At 42.1% G+C, this 18,095-nt stretch overlaps 1 protein-coding gene across 2 annotated transcripts in view; it reads right to left on the bottom strand.

Moving 5' to 3' along the window:
• LOC107400477 (uncharacterized) overlaps positions 1-16,555 on the bottom strand; it is a 35,048-nt gene extending 18,493 nt beyond the window's left edge. Inside the window, exon 1 of one of the 2 annotated variants that reach the window (XM_076573836.1) lies at positions 16,405-16,555. In XM_076573836.1, the coding sequence (XP_076429951.1) occupies positions 16,405-16,455 (51 nt within the window). In that variant the 5' untranslated portion in view covers positions 16,456-16,555. The remainder of the gene's footprint in view (positions 1-16,404) is intronic. The other variant, XM_076573837.1, reaches the window with a different exon arrangement.
• Between the last annotated feature and the right edge of the window lie 1,540 nt (positions 16,556-18,095).

Below are 18,095 nucleotides of genomic sequence, written 5' to 3'. Positions count from 1 at the left end.
AAGTTGAATACTTAAAGAGAAATGGAACAAGTTTCTTTATGAGCACTACTCTTAGGTACAACATCTTCCTCTGGGCAAGTGAAAACAAAACAAAACAAAAAACAGAAACTGTATTAGTAACATTCTCTGCTTGAACAGATCTGATAGAATCAGTCTCCCTATGTAGGTAGAAAGTGAATTTATTAGAATGTCTCACAGTCTGTGGTCCAGCTAGTCCAACATTGGCTGTCTACCAATGAAATGTTGAAGAATTCAGTACTTCTTCAATCCATGAGGATGGATGTCTCGAATGGTCTTCAGTATACACCAGAATTCCTAAAAATTGGGTTCTAAAGAGAGTAAATGAATGACCTTCCTAGGCAAAGAGAATGAGCTTCCTTCTTCAATATTCTTATATGTATAGGCTGTCACCAGAAGGTCTGGTCAAGATTAAAGGTGGATCAAATTACCTTGAAGATCCAGATTAATGAAGGGTCTTCCCATTTCAAAATTTTAATTAAGAATAATCTCTCACAAGTATACCCAAGTGCTGTCAGCCACAAAAATATGAAGTGAGGATTCAGCCATCATTGACAAGTCTAACCCAATAGAACTGGGGGCTCTGGTAGAGGAGTTACAAGCCCAAAAGCAAGGTGTTTTGGAGATATTGCCTTTTCAATGTATTGGCTGTTTCCTGCAGTGAATTTCTTGTGTGAAATTGTAGGTTTCTCATATGTTACTACCATGGAATTCATTTCACAAGAGCTTCTAGCAGTGTAATTGATCATTATTGGGCAGTTTCCCCTATGCAGTTGGGGTATATTGATAACTTTCCACAGTTATGTGTGAAAACAGTTACACAGGCAAAATTTTCAGACATTCAAGGACAAAGTATGAGCATATTGTTGATTTGCAACCTTTAGATAGAAAAAAATGTACTCTGGCTTTACCTCACCTGAAGATAAGAAAAACTATCCTGAATTAACCTCACTAACCCTAAACTCTTAACTCCTTATACTTACTTTCACCTCAGTTTATTAACACAAGACTTTAGCTTAGAGATTTATTGCTTGTAAACACTGAGATATAGTGGAAAAGGTAATCAGTCATTTGTTAGTACCTGGAGATGAGTAAACTTTCCCAAGAACCCTCCATGGCCAGAGGGGCTGGAAGGTGCCAGGTTCTGTTTCTTATACAAATTAAGCTTAATTCTATCATGATTCTGCATCTTTAAGCAATAGGTGTAATCTTTAGATCTAAGAAGTTCCTTTTAAGCAACTGATTATAGCAAAAGTGCTACAGCAGACCAAAAGCTGCCTATCTTCCTCTACTGCTTAGGCAGGTTGCCTAGTAACCAAGGATGCTTACCCTGCCTGTGCAAAAATGGCTCATGAGAGACCTTTGGAAGCAGAGCAGGTGGAAAAGACAGTTTTACCTTATTCATGATTTTCACTGATTAATAGATTGTTTTTAACTTATATGTAGCCACATTTAGGAATGTAGTTTGAGCACAGGAAATCCTCCCTCAGATTTCTTTTGTGGATTTAATTCTCAGTTGGCCTTACCAGAAAACTTTCACTAGCCGCTCCGACCTTGTGTCATAAGTGAAACTTGATAGTTATTGATCTGTGTATGAATTTCAAACCTCTCCTTGCATTACCAAAGAATTATTGTTTTTAAATGTATATAGGCCGGGACCCTCGCTGTAGAGATGATGCTTACTTGGAACAATAAAAAGATGGACTGAAAGAGCACGGTGTGAGTAGATTCCTCCCTCTCCCCTCACTTCTAGTTTTCCTCCACTGGTTGTAGTGTCTCCTTTTGACTCAGAGAGAAAGTCTTTAAAGCAGGTCCCTAAAAGCTTTTCTTATCCTTACCCAATTCTTTGTGCATTAGTTAATTCCAGAGCTAGTCAGTTTGGGTACCAAAAACAGTCCTCACAAGACGCAAGACAGAAGATCTGAAAAAGATTTCTTACCTGAAGGAGGCAAGAAGAATGTGGGAGTCATTTCCAAAGCAATGCTTTGCCTAAGCAACAGAAGCATGGGTATTTTACTTGGGGAGTCTGTAAACATTCATATAGAGTTCTGCTATTCTCACACTCACAATGGAGAGAGAATATAAATACAGAAAACACAAAGGAAAAGTCACCTATCAGCACTGTGGTCACTGCTCTTAGTTGGATGGCTCTGCTGAGCAACTGTAACCTAAGAACAAGGCTTCTTTTGCCTCTGAGCAGGCAGGTTCAGAAGAAGGCCACAGCTGCTTCCACACAGGGTCATTTTGACTAGGAGTTCATTTTAACAAGCCCTGGCTGCTGTCTGTCTCAGGACTGTGACATTGCTGTAGTGAATTCCATTATTTCCTTTTTCTAACTTTTTTTTTCCATTTTTTTTATTATTATTATTTTACAACAGCATTCAGTTCAACATAATAGCCACAGATTCCCCTGTTCTCCCCCTCTTGCCCACCCCTCCCCCCAGCCCACCCCCCATTCCCACCTCCTCCAGATCAAGGTCTCCCCCGAGGACCGGGGTTGACCTGGTAGACTCAGTCCAGGCAGGTCCATTCCCCCCTCCCAGACCGAGCCAAGTGTCCCTGCATAAGTCCCAGGATTCAAACAGCCAACTCATGCAACGAGCCCAGGACCTGGCACCAATGCACAGCTGCCTCCCAAACAGATCAAGCAAAATGACTGTCTCACCCGTTCAGGGGGCCTGATCCAGTTGGGGGCCCCTCAGCCTTTGGTTCATAGATCCTGTGCTTCCATTCATTTGGTTATTTGTCCCGGTGCTTTATCCAACCTTGGCTTCAACAATTCTCGCTCGTATAAACCCTCTTCTTTCTCACTAATTAGACTCCCAGTGCTCCACCAGGGGCCCAGCCGTGGATGTCTGCCTTCAGATTCCTCAGACCTTGGATGGGGTTTATGGCACCACTATCTGGGTGTCTGGCCATCCCATCACCAGAGTAGGTCAGTTCCTGCCGTCTCGCGACCATTGCCAGCAGTCTTTTGCGGGGGTATCTTTGTGGATCTCCGTGGGCCTCCCTAGCTCTCTGCTTCCTCCCCTTCTCACCTTCTCATGTGGTCTTCATTTACCATGGTCTCCTATTCCTTGTTCTCCCTCTCTTTTCTTCATGCAGTTAGGATCTCCCACTCTCTTTCCCTCGACTGTCGCCCTTCATTGTTCCCACTCATGACCAGGCTGTTCATGTAGATCTCGTCCATTTCTCCGTGTCTTTTTTGGGGGTCCCGTTTTCCAGGTAGCCTCACTGGTGATGTGAGTAGCAGTCCAGTCATCCTCGTTCCACATCTAGCATCTTCCTATGAGTGAGTACATACCATATTTGTCTTTCTGAGTCTGGGTTACCTCACTCAGGATGATTTTTCCTAGATCCATCCATTTGCCTGCAAACCGTGTGATGTCATTGTTTTTCTCTGCTGAGTAGTATTCCATTGTGTATATGTGCCACAATTTATTTATCCATTCTTCAGTTGAAGGGCATCTAGGTTGTTTCCAGGTTTTGGCTATTACAAACAATGCTGATATGAACATAGCTGAGCAAGTGCTCTTGTGGTATGATTGAGCGTTTCTTGGGTATATGCCCAGGAGTGGTATAGCTGGATCTTGGGGGAAATTGATTCCCAATTTTCTAAGAAAGCGCCATATTGATTTCCAAAGTGGTTGTACAAGCTTGCATTCCCACCAGCAGTGGAGGAGAGTTCCCCTAGTTCCACATCCTCTCCAGCATAAAGTGTCTTCAGTGTTTTTTATCTTAGCCACTCTGACAGGTGTAAGGTGGTATCTCAGAGTTGTCTTGATTTGCATTTCCCTGATGATTAGGGAAGTTGAGCAATTCCTTAAATGTCTTTCAGCCATTTGGGATTCCTCTGTTGAGAATTCTCTGTTTAGTTCTAAAGCCCATTTCTCAATTGGACTGTTGGTCCTTTTGATGTCTAATTTCTTGAGTTCCTTATATATTCTGGATATCAGTCCTCTGTCAGATGTGGGGTTGGTGAAGATCTTTTCCCATTCTGTAGGCTGTTGCTTTGCCTTGTTGACCGTATCCTTTGCTCTACAAAAGCTTCTCAGTTTCAAGAGGTCCCATTGATTGATTGTTTGTCTCAGTGTCTGTGCTACTGGTGTTATATTTAGGAAGTGATCTCCTATGCCAAGGCGTTCAAGACTATTTCCTACTTTCTCTTCTAGCAGGTTCAGAGTAGCTGGATTTATGTTGAGGTCTTTGATCCACTTGAACTTAAGTTTTGTGCACGGTGACAGATATGGATCTATTTACAGCCTTATACACGTTGATATCCAGTTATGCCAGCACCATATGTTGAAGATGCTTTCTTTTTTCCATTGTACACTTTTGGCTTCTTTGTCAAAAATTATATGTCCATAGGTGTGTGGGTTAATGTCAGGGTCTTCAATTCGATTCCATTGGTCCACATGTCGGTTTTTATGCCAATACCAGGCTGTTTTTATTACTGTAGCTCTATAGTAGAGCTTGAAGTCGGGGATTGTGATGCCTCCAGAAGTTGTTTTATTGTACAGGTTTCTTTTAGCTATCCTGGGTTTTTTGTTTTTCCATATGAAGTTGAGTATTGTTCTTTCCAGGTCTGTGAAGAATTGTGTTGGTATTTTGATGGGGATTGCATTGAATCTGTAAATTGCTTTTGGTAAGATTGCTATTTTTACTATGTTAACCCTGCCTATCCATGACCATGGGAGATCTTTCCATTTTCTGAGATCTTCTTCAATTTCTTTTTTCAGGGACTTAAAGTTCTTGTCATATAGGTCCTTCACTTGCTTGGTTAGTGTTACCCCAAGGTATTTTATGTCATTTTTGGCTATTGTAAAGGGTGATGTATCTCTAATTGCCTTCTCAGTTTCTTTGTCCATTGTATATAGGAGGGCTGCTGATTTTTTTGAGTTGATCTTGTATCCTGCTATGTTGCTGAAGGTGTTTATAAGCTTTATCAATTCCTGGGTGGAATCTTTGGGGTCACTCAAGTATACTATCATGTCGTCTGCAAATAGGGAAAGCTTGACTTCTTCCTTTCCAATTTGAATCCCCTTAATCTCCTTATGTTGTCTTATTGCTCTGGCTAGAACTTCAAGTACTATATTGAATAAGTATGGGGAGAGAGAACAGCCTTTTCTCGTACCTGATTTTAGTGGAATTGCTTTGAGTTTCTCTCCATTTAATTTGATGTTGGCTGTTGGTTTGCTATATATTGCCTTTATTATGTTTAGGTATGTTCCCTGTATTCCTGATCGCTCCAAGACTTTTATCATGAAGGGGTGTTGGATTTTGTCAAATGCCTTTTCTGCATCTAGTGAGATGATCATGTGGTTTTTTTCTTTGAGTTTGTTTATATGGTGTATTACATTGATGGACTTTCGTATGTTGAACCACCCTTGCATTCCTGGGATGAAGCCTACTTGATCATGGTGAATAATTGTTCTGATGTGTTCTTGGAGTCTGTTTGCCAGTATTTTATTGAGTATTTTTGCATCAATGTTCATGAGGGAGATCGGTCTGTAGTTCTCTTTCTTTGTTGTATCCTTGTTTGGTTTAGGAATCAGGGTAATTGTAGCCTCATAGAAGGAGTTTGGTAATGTTCCTTCTGTTTCTATTATGTGGAACAATTTAGAGAGTATTGGTATTAACTCTTCTTTGAAGATCTGGTAGAATTCTGCGCTGAAACCATCTGGTCCTGGGCTTTTTTTGTTGGGAGACCTTTAATGACTGTTTCTATTTCCTTAGGGGATATTGGACTATTTAAATAGTTTATCTGGTCTTGATTTAACTTAGGTATGTGGTATCTATCCAGAAAAATGTCCACTTCTTTTAGGTTTTCCAGTTTTGTGGAGTAGAGGTTTTTGAAATATGACCTTATAATTCTCTGGATTTCCTCAATGTCTGTTGTTATGTCCCCCTTTTCATTTCTGATTTTGTTGATTTGGATTCTCTCTCTCTGTCTTTTGGTTAGTTTGGATAAGGGCTTGTCTATCTTGTTGATTTTCTCAAAGAACCAACTCTTTGTTTCATTATTTTTTTGTATTATTCTCTTAGTTTCTAATTTATTAATTTCACCTCTCACTTTGATAATTTCCTGGCATCTATTCTTCCTGGGAGACTTTGCTTCTTTTTGTTCTAGAGCTTTCAGGTGTGCTGTTAATTCACTAGTGTGGGATTTCTCCAACTTCTTTATGTGGGCATTTAGTGCTATGAATTTCCCTCTTAACACTGCTTTCATAGTGTCCCATAAGTTTGGGTATGTGGTGTCTTCATTTTCATTGATCTCAATGAAGTCTTTAATTTCTTTCTTTATTTCTTCCTTAACCCATTGGTGATTCAGTTGAGCATTATTCAATTTCCATGAAATTGTAGGTTTTCTGTAGTTTTTGTTGTTGTTGAAATCTAGCTTTAAACCATGGTGGTCTGATAGAACACAGGAGGTTATTCTGATTGTTTTGTATCTGTTGAGATTTGCTTTGTGGCCAAGTATGTGGTCGATTTTAGAGAAAGTTCCATGGGGTGCTGAGAAGAAAGTATATTCTTTCTTGTTAGGATGGAATGTTCTGTAGATATCTATTATGTCCAATTGGGTCATGACATCAGTTAAGTCCTTTATTTCTGTGTTAAGTTTTGATTTGGGAGATCTGTCCAGTGGTGAAAGTGGGGTGTTGAGATCTCCCACTATTAATGTGTGGGGTTTTATATGTGGTTTAAGCTTTAGTAATGTTTCTTTTACATATGTGGGTGCCCTTGTGTTTGGGGCATATATGTTCAGAATTGAAACTTCATCTTGGTCGATCTTTCCTGTGACGAGGATGTAATGTCCTTCTTGATCTCTTTTGACTGATTTTAGTTTGAAGTCTATTTTGTTGGATATCAGGATGGCTACCCCTGCTTGTTTCTTAAGACCATTTGATTGAAAAGTCTTTTCCCATCCTTTTATTCCTAGGTAGTGTCTGTCTTTGAATTTGAGATGTGTTTCTTGTATGCAGCAGAAAGATGGGTCCTGCTTTCGTATCCATTCTGTAAGTCTATGTCTTTTTATAGGTGAATTAAGTCCGTTGATATTAAGGGATATTAATGACCAGTGATTGTTCATCCCTGTTATTTTTGGTGGTAGTGTGTGTGTAGTTCTCTTCTTTGGGGTTTACTGTTGTGGCTTTATCTATTGCCTGTGTTTTCGAGTGTGTATCTGACTTCCCTCGGTTGGAATTTTCCTTCTAGTGCTTTCTGTAGGGCTGGGTTTGTGGATAGGTATTGTTTAAACCTGGCTTTGTCTTCGAATGTCTTGTTCCTTCCGTCTATGATGATTGAAAGTTTTGCTGGGTATATTAGTCTGGGCTGACATCCATGGTCTCTTAGTGTTTGCATTACATCTGTCCAGGTCCTTCTGGCTTTCAAAGTCTCCATTGAGAATTCGGGTGTTATTCTGATGGGTTTACCTTTATAGGTCACTTGGCCTTTTTCCTTGGCTGCTCTTAATATTCTTTCTTTATTCTGTACATTTAGTTGTTTAATTATTATGTGTCGAGGGGACTTTTTTGGGGGGTCTAGTCTGTTTGGTGTTCTATAGGCTTCTTGTATCTTCATAGGCATTTCCTTCTTTAAGTTGGGAAAGTTTTCTTCTATGATTTTGTTGAATATATTTTCTGTGCCTTTGAGTTGGTATTCTTCACCTTCTTCTATCCCTATAATTCGTAGGTTTGGTCTTTTCATGGTGTCCCAAATTTCTTGGACATTTTGGTTCATGACTTTGTTGGCTTTAGTGTTTCCTTTGACTGATGAAACTATTTCTTCTACTGTGTCTTCAATGCCAGAAATCCTCTCTTCCATCTCTTGCATTCTGTTGGTTATACTTGCATCTGAAGTTCCCGATCTTTTACTCAGGTTTTCTATTTCCAGCATTCCCTCTGTTTGTGTCTTCTTTATTTTTTCAATTTCCCTTTTCAGTTCTTGGACTGTTCCTTTGTTTGTTTCATTACTTTTTCACGATTTTCTTTCAGTGCTTTATTGTTTTCTTGCAGGACTTTATTGTTTTCTTCCAGGAATTTATTGTTTTCTTGGAGGGCTTTATAGTTTTCTTAGAGGGCTTTATTGTTTTCTTGGAGGGCTTTATTGTTTTCTTCTAATTTGTTTGCCCTTTCCTCTAGTTGTTTACAGCGTTCTTCCAATTTTTTTGTCTTTTCCTCTACACAAGCCTCTACCTTCTTCATGAAGTTACTCATAAGGCTACTTTCTTCTGCTTCTTCCAATTTTTGGTGTTCAGGTCTAGATGTTGGAGGTGGGCTAGGTTCTGGTGATGCTGTATTGCTCTTCATTTTGTTGCATGTACTTCTGCCTTGACGTCTGCCCATCTCCTTGTGGTTCCTTCTTGTTCTTATCAGTGTACTTGTTTCACAAAGAGCTGACAGATTCAGGAAGACTGTCTCTCTTGTCCAAAAGGGAGTTCTCTTGTCCAACTCTCTGGTCCAGAAGGGAAGTCTGGGGCAGGCTCTGGTCCAGGATGGCAGTCGGGGACAGGCTGGGAGCTGGGGGCCAGTCTCTAAGTCTCAGGAAGTGGCTGTGGTCTCAGGCAGATGGGCGTGGGGGCAGGGCGCGGAGATTGCAGGGGCTGCCGGGGGGCTTGGAAAAGGGGATCCCTCCCGGTGGGGCTAGAAGGGGAGCTGCCCGGTGGCCAGAACCTGGTGCCAAGTTGGGCAGGTCTTCCCGGAGTGGCTGGTGCCCAGGGATGGGGTCCGGGTTGGACCCAGGTACTCATCTCTGGACCAGAAGCCCTTTTTCTAACTTTTTTAAAAATTTAGTTATATGGGTATTTTTGCATGTGTCTTTGCACAGAACCTACACAGGTCAGAAGAGAGCAAGACATCCCTGGTACTGAAGTTACAGCAAATTGGTAGCTACCATGTGGGTTCTGGGAATGGAACCTGGGTCCTCTGTAACAACATCCAGTGATCTTATCTATTGAGTTATCTCTCTAGCCCCTTCTATTACTTAAATTTTATTTCCATACATTTTAATGAAAAGATACAGCATCACTTTCCCCTTGTTCTCTCTTTACTCCATCCCTTTTCCAATGTTTCCTTTCCAACTTCTTCCTTGTCAAGTATGTATGAGTAAGTATGCTGAAATACATGAAGGTAACCTGCTAGGTCTATTTTTGTTGGTTTTATATGATTGCAGGGCTGACGACAGTGTAATAGAGAGCAGTAAGGAAATGTACATCAGTGACACAGAAGACGAATCAAACCTGTATGGTGAAAGTGTGTTTCAGTAAGAAGCCTTGCACATGTCCATGAATTCATATCCAGGATCTTTTCATTTTGAGCACCAAACAGAACAGTGAAATAGTCTCATTTCTATTAAACTGGTAAAATAACCTGACTCAAAGTAACTTTGGGGGAAAACATTCATTCAACTTATAATTTTATGGTATATTGCTATCAAACAAGATATTTCCATCCATGGTCCCCAAAGTATCATGTTATTAATAATGTAAAACACTCTCACCTTCTTAAATCCCAAAGTATTGAAAAATTTTAACATTTATTAAGTCTACAGACACATAAATGTATATTCTGTGAGAAAAAAAAAGAGTAACAGCCCACTGTTTTCAAAAAGGGGAGAACAGGAGAATTGCAAATAATCAATCACATTTAAGGAAACCAAAACCTAACAGCTTCCTGTATCACACTGTACAAGTTCTGAGACTCTAATGATATCCTGGGCTCTCAGAGACTGCGGAAGCTCCATGTTTCAGGCTCTGCCATCCCTAGCACATGCAGCTTGCCTACCATCCCAGTTCTACTCCACAACTGCAGCTCTCCTTGGTCATCCTACAGTCCAAGAACCTACCACCCCTTCAGGTGTCCACTGCACTCACTGACCTCTCAGGGCCTCTCCGCAGGTGTTTCAAATCTGTTACAGTGTCATCGGCTTTTCATGAGCCCTTCAGTGTTGGACTGGCAGGCAAGATACTGAAGCAGAAGAATCCCAGCAAATTACCAAACTGTCTGGGCTCTGCCCAGATATCAAGCAAAGGTAGTTTCTATTCCTTCAGTCTACTGTATGTGGATTCTACTTTTACCTGACAGCTTACTGAATTTGAGGGGACCTAAAGGGGTAAAGAATAAACACAGCAGACAGGAGGAGACAGGAGAGAACCTGAGCATTCCCAGGGCACTGGAGGTGCTTCATTTCTCTGAGTCAGAGTATCAGCTCCCTGGAGTCTCTACTGTCTGGTCCATCTAGTCCTGACCTGAAGATGGTGCACTGATGGAGCCTGGGAAGTGCTACTATTCTAAGCCTTGCAGTTACCATTTGTACCTGAAACCAGCTTGGCTTGCCCTCAGTCAAGTGACAAGGACACAGAAATTTGAGCAGGGGAAGAACAGAAAGATATTAACCCTATCCAATCAGCAGCCTGGCAAAGCCTTCTCCACATCCTCTACACTCACATCCTGAGACCCTGTCACCCTAGAAATGTTGTGAGCCTGGATTTTAAGGCAATTGGAACTTAAATCTCCTACGGCTTCGACCTTGAGGTTCACATGACTCATGGAAAAAGACACCTTAAGCAGTGGAGGTGAGATTATCCAGAGTCCCACAGTCTTGCTCTGGTCTGTAGAAGATAGCAAGGGACAGTTTCCTGAGCCCACCATAGACTTGTCTGTTCCTGGGGGCCTGCCTCCATACACCATTGTACACTTAGCCCTTGGATGATGTTGAAACCCTCCAACTCCAGCCTCTGCCTCCTAAGTTTTGTGATCACAGGGACACCATATCTGGTTTGGTGACTTATTACTCAGCTTTATTGAGTGTCATGGCATGAACATATAGACACTCAAAATGTAAAATTTTAAAAGTCAATAAAAAGAAGTAACCATGGTTGTTGATTACACTGTATCCATAGTCAGGAAGCAGATAGTGATGAATGTTGGTCACTATTACATAATTCAGTACCAAATCCATGGAATGGAATGGTGCTATCAATTCTAGAAGGCAGAAGAGTCTTCTCATCTCAATGAACTTAATATATAAGATAATCTTTTAAAGCACACCTCAGAGAATAACATGATCTAGATAAGCCCTCAGAGGAGTGACTGGAAGAGTGTCCCTTGACTGAAAAATCAATATTAGCCATCACACAAAATTAATAAAATTTGCTGTGTGGACTATCTGTGTAGACAGTGAAACTATTCCTTTTTTAAATGATATCTCAAATACCAATGAGCCATGTTTAAAGACAAAGTACATAAAACATAGGAGTATGGACTTACTCCTTTCCCAGATGTAAGCAGCAATTTGCTGAGAATCTCCAGGACAGGATTATGAACTCCATGTAGAGCAAGGCACAGTGCAGAACCCTTCTGACCATGTTTTTACTTCATTAAATCAGAATCCTACCCAAGCCACCTCAGGAACTGACTGATGATCTTTTTTACGAAAGAGAAGGAAAGGGGGAGACAGAGAGACAGAAAGGCAGAGAGGAGAGAGAGACAGAGACTGAGACAGAGAGACAGAGAGAGAGATTCCCTAAGGACCCATTGAAATGGAACTTACAAAGTCAACAAACTGTAAACATGGCTTTGTGTCAATTCTTAAGTGTGGCTCTCCCTCACAAGACTACACTATCTAAAAGATCACTCCAAAAACTCTTCTTAGTAAACATCAGGACTAAGAAAGTGGGTTAACAGATACAGTACTCATCTTGCAACTACCCCTTTATTTCTGCATTATAAAGCCAGTTGCAACAGTGCATGCCTATAGTCCAATGGTTTAAGGCAAGATAAAAGGCAGGCAGCTGCCTATGACTCTATGTGTATAGAAATTAAATAAACACAGACTTCATGACTTTGACTTTCAACTCAAAGTGACCTTAACCTGTTGTTTCTAACCTTCTAGCTACTGATACTTCTCTAAGAGAGGCGCCATGTTCTAGAGCTCTCTCTGCAAAGGGAGGTGATCTCCTGCAGATCCTGCTATTGCTCTGTATCCTTCATGCTCCCTTGTGTTTTCAGGCAAACCCAGCCCCAGTGATGCCCACACAGAAAACACTGTAGAAGAATAATTTCATGTCTGATTCCAACCACATAGATTATGTCACAAGATGTGGCATCTGCCCTATCCACCTGCCCAAAACCATGCAACCTGAGATACCTCTGTAGCTCAGAACTTCCTTTTGTCCCCTGAAACTGACCTTCACTGAATCACACCATAGTGGCTGGCAGTAACAGAAAGCTAAAAGCATTCTAATCATGTATTGCTGAAGGATGATCCCCATCACCCCTTTCTACCATTTTCTAAATTGTCTGTAACATTTATAAGACAAACCTGAAAGGGAAAAGTAACATCCAAAACTTGTAGAAACCAGACCTTCAGTTTTCCAATCTGTCTTCCCAGACTCCCACTGTCACAGAAGCAAAGCCTGTGTGTGCACACTGGACAGTGATATTACAAGCATCATAGCCTCCGATGCCAGGGTAGCAGAGCCTTCTCCTCCCCGAGGAATCCACACTCAGTAAGGATCAGAGGCCAAGGGCCACTGCCCAGGTTACTACAGGGACCAACAGAAACACAGTCTGGCTCATGGTCTATCCCAGTCCCAGCAGTTCAGACTCTGACAGCTCAGACAACCTGCTCTTCCTGGACAGTGGCCCCCCACACTCACCATGGCATAGCTATGGTATTCCTTAGAGCTCCCTATAGCAGAAGCAGAGGAGAATCCCAAAGAGAACGTGGAAGTTACCTCCCACTGGTGCTACTGATTGCTAAGCCTTCCCAAAGCTCTGCATTAGTTAGGACCACCCAGTTGGACCTCAGGACATTAGCAGTTACCCTACTGGGTGAGCAGAGAGCCAATGACTCAAACAGCACAAGCCTTCCCAGCTCTGCCCTTCCACACTAGGGTTGGACAGGTATCTAGTGTGAGAAACTTGTAGTTTAGAGAATATTCCATTCTCTAGAGCACTTCCTATTCCTCTTTCAAGGTACTGGGTCCTTTGCATGCACATTCCATTACCACTCAATGCCCAGTAAAGCCAACCCTTTGCTTCAGAGCTGGGAGGTCCTGATGCCAAACACAGGTCACATTCAAACAGTAACTGTTGTGAAAGCAGAAACAGGTCATGGATTAGAACACAATGAAGGGTCCATGGGATGGCTTGGAGCCAGAAAAGAGATAGTGGAAATGAAGAAACAATAATCCCATAAAATTATGTTGGAAAGTTGAAACAGGATTTATGGCCATGTGCTCCAGAGACTAGGGATTTGTACTAGAGCACACTAAGTACTACTCATTCATTTCTCCCAGGTTGTGTGGGGGATTTACCCACCAACCCCACAGTTCCCCAGAGTTTTCTTGAGTGCGAGCAGCAGGAAATATTAGATAGAAGGATTTATATCACGGAGATAAACAGATAGAAAATAAAGGATAGTCTTGAGAGGATCTGGAACCTTTTCCAACAGACCCTGACTGTCTCTGCCCCAGGGTATTTATAGAGACGCCAAGGGGTAAAGCAAAAGACCTCCCCCCAGCACAGCCAAGAGCACACCATCTTAGACACCTGCACTCAGGCCCGTGGTCCTAATCATCCTCCTCTATGCAGACCTGCTGGGTAAAGCCACCGGGAACCTGAAAACGGGCTCCCACAAAGTTGTACATCTTATACATGGAAAACATTCATGTTAGGCAGGGCCACATCATTTTATCCAGTTCTTCTATTTAGGTTGAACTGGTGTAACTAATATAATTTTGTTCCACAAAAATTCAGTTCTTTATCCAGATTCTTGATTGTCTGGTCTGTGAAACAGAGAAATGGCCAGTCAGGACATTTATGGAATATCTAAAATAGATGACCTCTCTACTCATTGCTGCTGTCTGTCAACTGTCACAGCAGGAAAGCTTTCGCCCTCTTCTTGCCATCCCTTTCTGTGCTGTGACTACACCTGCTTTACAGTGGGTCAGTGAACTCAACTCTTACACAGGTCCCACTTCATCTGTAATTTCACAATGAAATCTAGAGAGGTTGAGGGTACTCATTCACTGGCCTATTTTCCATCTCACTGACCAGTCAAGGCCCAGCCTGGAAGGATTTTCAGGACTGTCTTCCCAGCACTGGGCAGAAGAGGCAGGATTTGGTGTTCAAAGCAATTCTCAATTATGTAGTGTGAGACAAACTTGAGCTGCAGCAGACATTGGTCTAAACCAGTGGTTCCCAACCTTCCTAATGCTCTAATACTTTAATACAGTCTTTTATCAGGTGGTGAATGCAACTATAATATTATTTTCACTGCTACTTCATAACTAAAATTTTGCCACTATTATAAATTATAATAAAAATATCTGCGTATTCCAATGGTCTAAGGCCACTGCTGTTAAAGGGAGCCTCTACCCTTCATGTTGAGAACCATTGCTCTATAAAGGTATATAAATAAATAGCACCTAAGAAAAATTGGAAAGAAATTCTTAATGGCTAGGAAACATTGGAAAACAAATTAGAGCTATAATACATTTAAAGAAAGTGAAATTTAAAAAATGGTACCACTAATTGACTTTTTAAAATGATAGAAATAACTGGAAGAATACTTAGCAGTACTGACTTTGCAACAGAGTAGGCACTTCCCTGCTAGAGAGAATGCCATTCATAAGACACAGCATGACTTTCCCATGTAAACTGTCAGCTGCTGTGTGCTATAAGCTGACACATGGAGTTAAAGCCAATGGCCTGTGTCTCAAACCTCTGAGCTGACTTAACTGTGTTAACCAGGATTGCACATATCTGTGCAGGAGAGTTCCCTAACTGGAAACTGAAGACTCAGTACTTCAAGTTACCCTCCCTAAATTGTACATCCACCAATTCTGCCTATCTTCATTCACATGGAAGGAATAATACCAGGAGTTAAATTACACAGAAAGTCACTCCCCGTGTCCAGCAGGTCCTTTTTTATGATGAAGACCTCTGCAGCTCACTGCCTTAAACTCCAGCTCATGATCTAGCTATTGCCTACTCTGTTTCCCCATGCAGTGTACATAGGACACTGTTCCTCCTCTTCTGGTCTTAAGGGAGATGCCATGCTCCACACACAAATCCTTTCCTGTTATGCAATGAGCAGTCCACTATGTGACTCAAAGTGGTTACTTTAGAACTCTGTGGTGCTACAGATCTGCAATACAAGAATTCATGGTGCTGGCTGGGCAGTGGTGGCGCATGCATTTAATCCCAGCACTCAGGAGACAGTTGCAAGGCGGATCTCTGTGAGTTCAAGGCCTGCCTGGACTACAGAGGGAGGAGAAACTCTGTTTTGAGAAAAAAAGAAAAAGAAATAAAGAAAGAAAGAAAAGAAAAAGAAAAAAGAAAAGAAAAAGAATTCATGGTGCTTGGTCAGGACAATAGCAAGGGGAATGCCCTGTGGGGATACAGACAGGGTTCAAGTCCTCCTCAATCTACATCAGAGAATTTGACTCAAAAACACTTTTCAAAAAGACTGGAAATGCAGCTGTTCTAGACGATGATGGCAGCACACCAGGACTTAATGCTGGTTGTGACCCTGTGAGCAGCATGTTAGAGGCGGGTTCTTTGACAGGGGGCAGGGAATGGGGGGACCCTTTTGGCTGGCTGTAAATTACATTTTCTCCTTTGTTATGGTAATGTTCCTAGATGGCTGGTTAGTCCTGGGGAACAAGTATTTACATCTTATCATATTAATCTCTAAAAGGCACGGTTAGCATAATACATATCTTAGGGATATCTGAGAGACAGCCCTCCCTTAGCTTAATTCTACTTTGTGACTTAATGTCTCCTAAGAATGGGTAAATCACTATACCATCAATTCTATTACCATCAATTCTACTCTTCTACATCACAGTTTAGCAGTGGAGTGCTACTCTACACAGGAGATGTCCTTTACCAGCTCCACAAAATTAACTACAGATGGATCCTAAACCTAAATGTTGAAATGCAGAACTGCTTCAAGATTCTACAGAGACCAGGGTTTTCTAAGTTTGGCAAATCTGCCTTCCATAGTGACAATACAAGCATTACAGGCCCCAGCACTTCACAGTGACATCAACAACAAGGGTATTTCTAAGTCTTGTTCCCAATGCTCTGCACAGACACAGATGCTCTGCCCACGGGGAGAAGTTATTCAGAGGCTTCAGCCCCAACCCAAGGAGTTGCAAGGGCCACGTAGGACACGCAGGATCAAAAAGGAATACACGCGTGACACACAGGACCAGGAAGGAACATGTGGGACTTGCAGGGCCGCACAGGACCAGGCAGGACCACACTGAATTCTGCCTCTGGCCACTGGCTCCCACCCTCCTCGGGAGGACCCACCACCCGGCTCCGGCTCAGCCGGTCGCTCCTCCCAGTCTGGGGAAAGCAGCCCCTCGCTCACCATGGCCGGCCACTCCTCCCGGTCTGGGAACAGAAGCCCCTTGCTCACCATGGCGCAGCTGCCAAGTACTCAACCCACAGCAGAGCGCATGGGGTACAGCACAAGAGGCCAACTTCCTACTTCCTCATCATAAGAGCTGAACCAGAACCCTAGCGCCAGGAGGAAGAACACTCCCATCTGCCTGGTGCTCGAGTCCCTGATTGGCTAGTGAGGCCTGAGTGACAGGACCGGGTAAGCAGAATGGAAACAGTCCAGAGGTTCCCAGCCCTGGCTTCCACCTAAAGCACAAACCTATCCCAGATTGGCTGGAGATTTGCGCCAAATTCCACAGCAAGTCTCTAGTTAATATAAACCAATGGGTTCAGTTTTAAAAGAAAGTATACATTTTCAGAAGGAGGCTAATATGACACTATTGCACAAGAGGAACACAAGGTATCTCTAGAACATTATAAAAAAAAAAAAAGTCCACAGTGGCTGGGACGGATTACCACAGCCCCAGGTGTGGAAAGAGATGGCTCTCAGGATCTGAAGAAACCCTTCCCAAAGGCCCTGGTCCCAGACTTTTACCAGCTCTCCCAAACATATTCCTAGTTTTAGAGAAGGAACTCTCCCCACCCCTACCCCCGCCCCGCCCTTATACATCAGGACCTTAGAGAAACCTCCCAAGGCTTAGACAGGTTGCAAAACTGAGAGAGGCATAGTTTCTTGAGTATCTTCTAGGAGGTCTGCACTTTGAATTTGACATTGATGTGTAAGATCCATTTGGAGTTAATTTTGTGGAGATTACAAATGGCATCTCATGTACTGGGTAGCACTCCTCTACTGAGCTGTGATGTAGAAGAGTAGAATTGGTGATATAAAGGATTTGGCAATGCTTTGGTCATAGTAAATCATACAAAGTGAATTAAATGGTGGTGGTGGGGGGGAGTATCTGCCTCTAAAACACCCAAAGATAAGTAGTATGCAAACCAGGCCTGTAACAGAATAAGATGCTAGGATGTAATAGTTTGTTCAGCTTTTAATTATAGTGGTCACATGTCTACACATGTACTAATAAGACGTGCATCTATGGAGAGAGGATAGAGCGAACCCTTTGGGTAAAGATCTCTCTATACTAAGCTGGAGTATCATAGTTTTAAGAGGGATTTCATAGTTGTGCTGTACTGAATGCTATACACATCTATTTGATGATGTCTTGTCATGTGTTTGCTGGTTCTCTGTATTTCCTACATACACCCATTAAAAACCAAAAGTGCTGGGCGATGGCCACACACACCTTTAATCCCAGAACTCAGGAGGCAGAGGCAGGCGAATCTCTGTGAGTTCGAGGCCAGCCTGATCTACAAAGCGAGTTCCAGGAAAGGCGCAAAGCTACACAGAGAAACCCTGTGTAAAACAACAACAACAACAACAAAGCAGTGATGCTATGTATTATATATGAAGACTGCCTTGTATTTTCTCTAAGGACTAAATTATTACATTATCTTATACACAGTTTCTATTCAGCTTTCTTTTGTTTGATTCTTGTTCCTCAGTACTATATAAGGACAAACAATTGGCACCATCCTATGATCAGCTGTGCCTGCTCACAAAGTATGACCACCATCAGGTTTGCTGGCTGTTGATATTCCATCATAGAAGGAGATATTCCCTCCTTTGGAGTATAGAACCTCTTTCCCATGCAATTCAGA

This window comes from Peromyscus maniculatus, chromosome 6 (assembly GCF_049852395.1).
Source record: "Peromyscus maniculatus bairdii isolate BWxNUB_F1_BW_parent chromosome 6, HU_Pman_BW_mat_3.1, whole genome shotgun sequence".
Classification (NCBI taxonomy): domain Eukaryota; kingdom Metazoa; phylum Chordata; class Mammalia; order Rodentia; family Cricetidae; genus Peromyscus; species Peromyscus maniculatus.
Note: the sequence above shows the minus strand (reverse complement) of the source record. Positions and strands in the feature narration are given on the sequence as shown.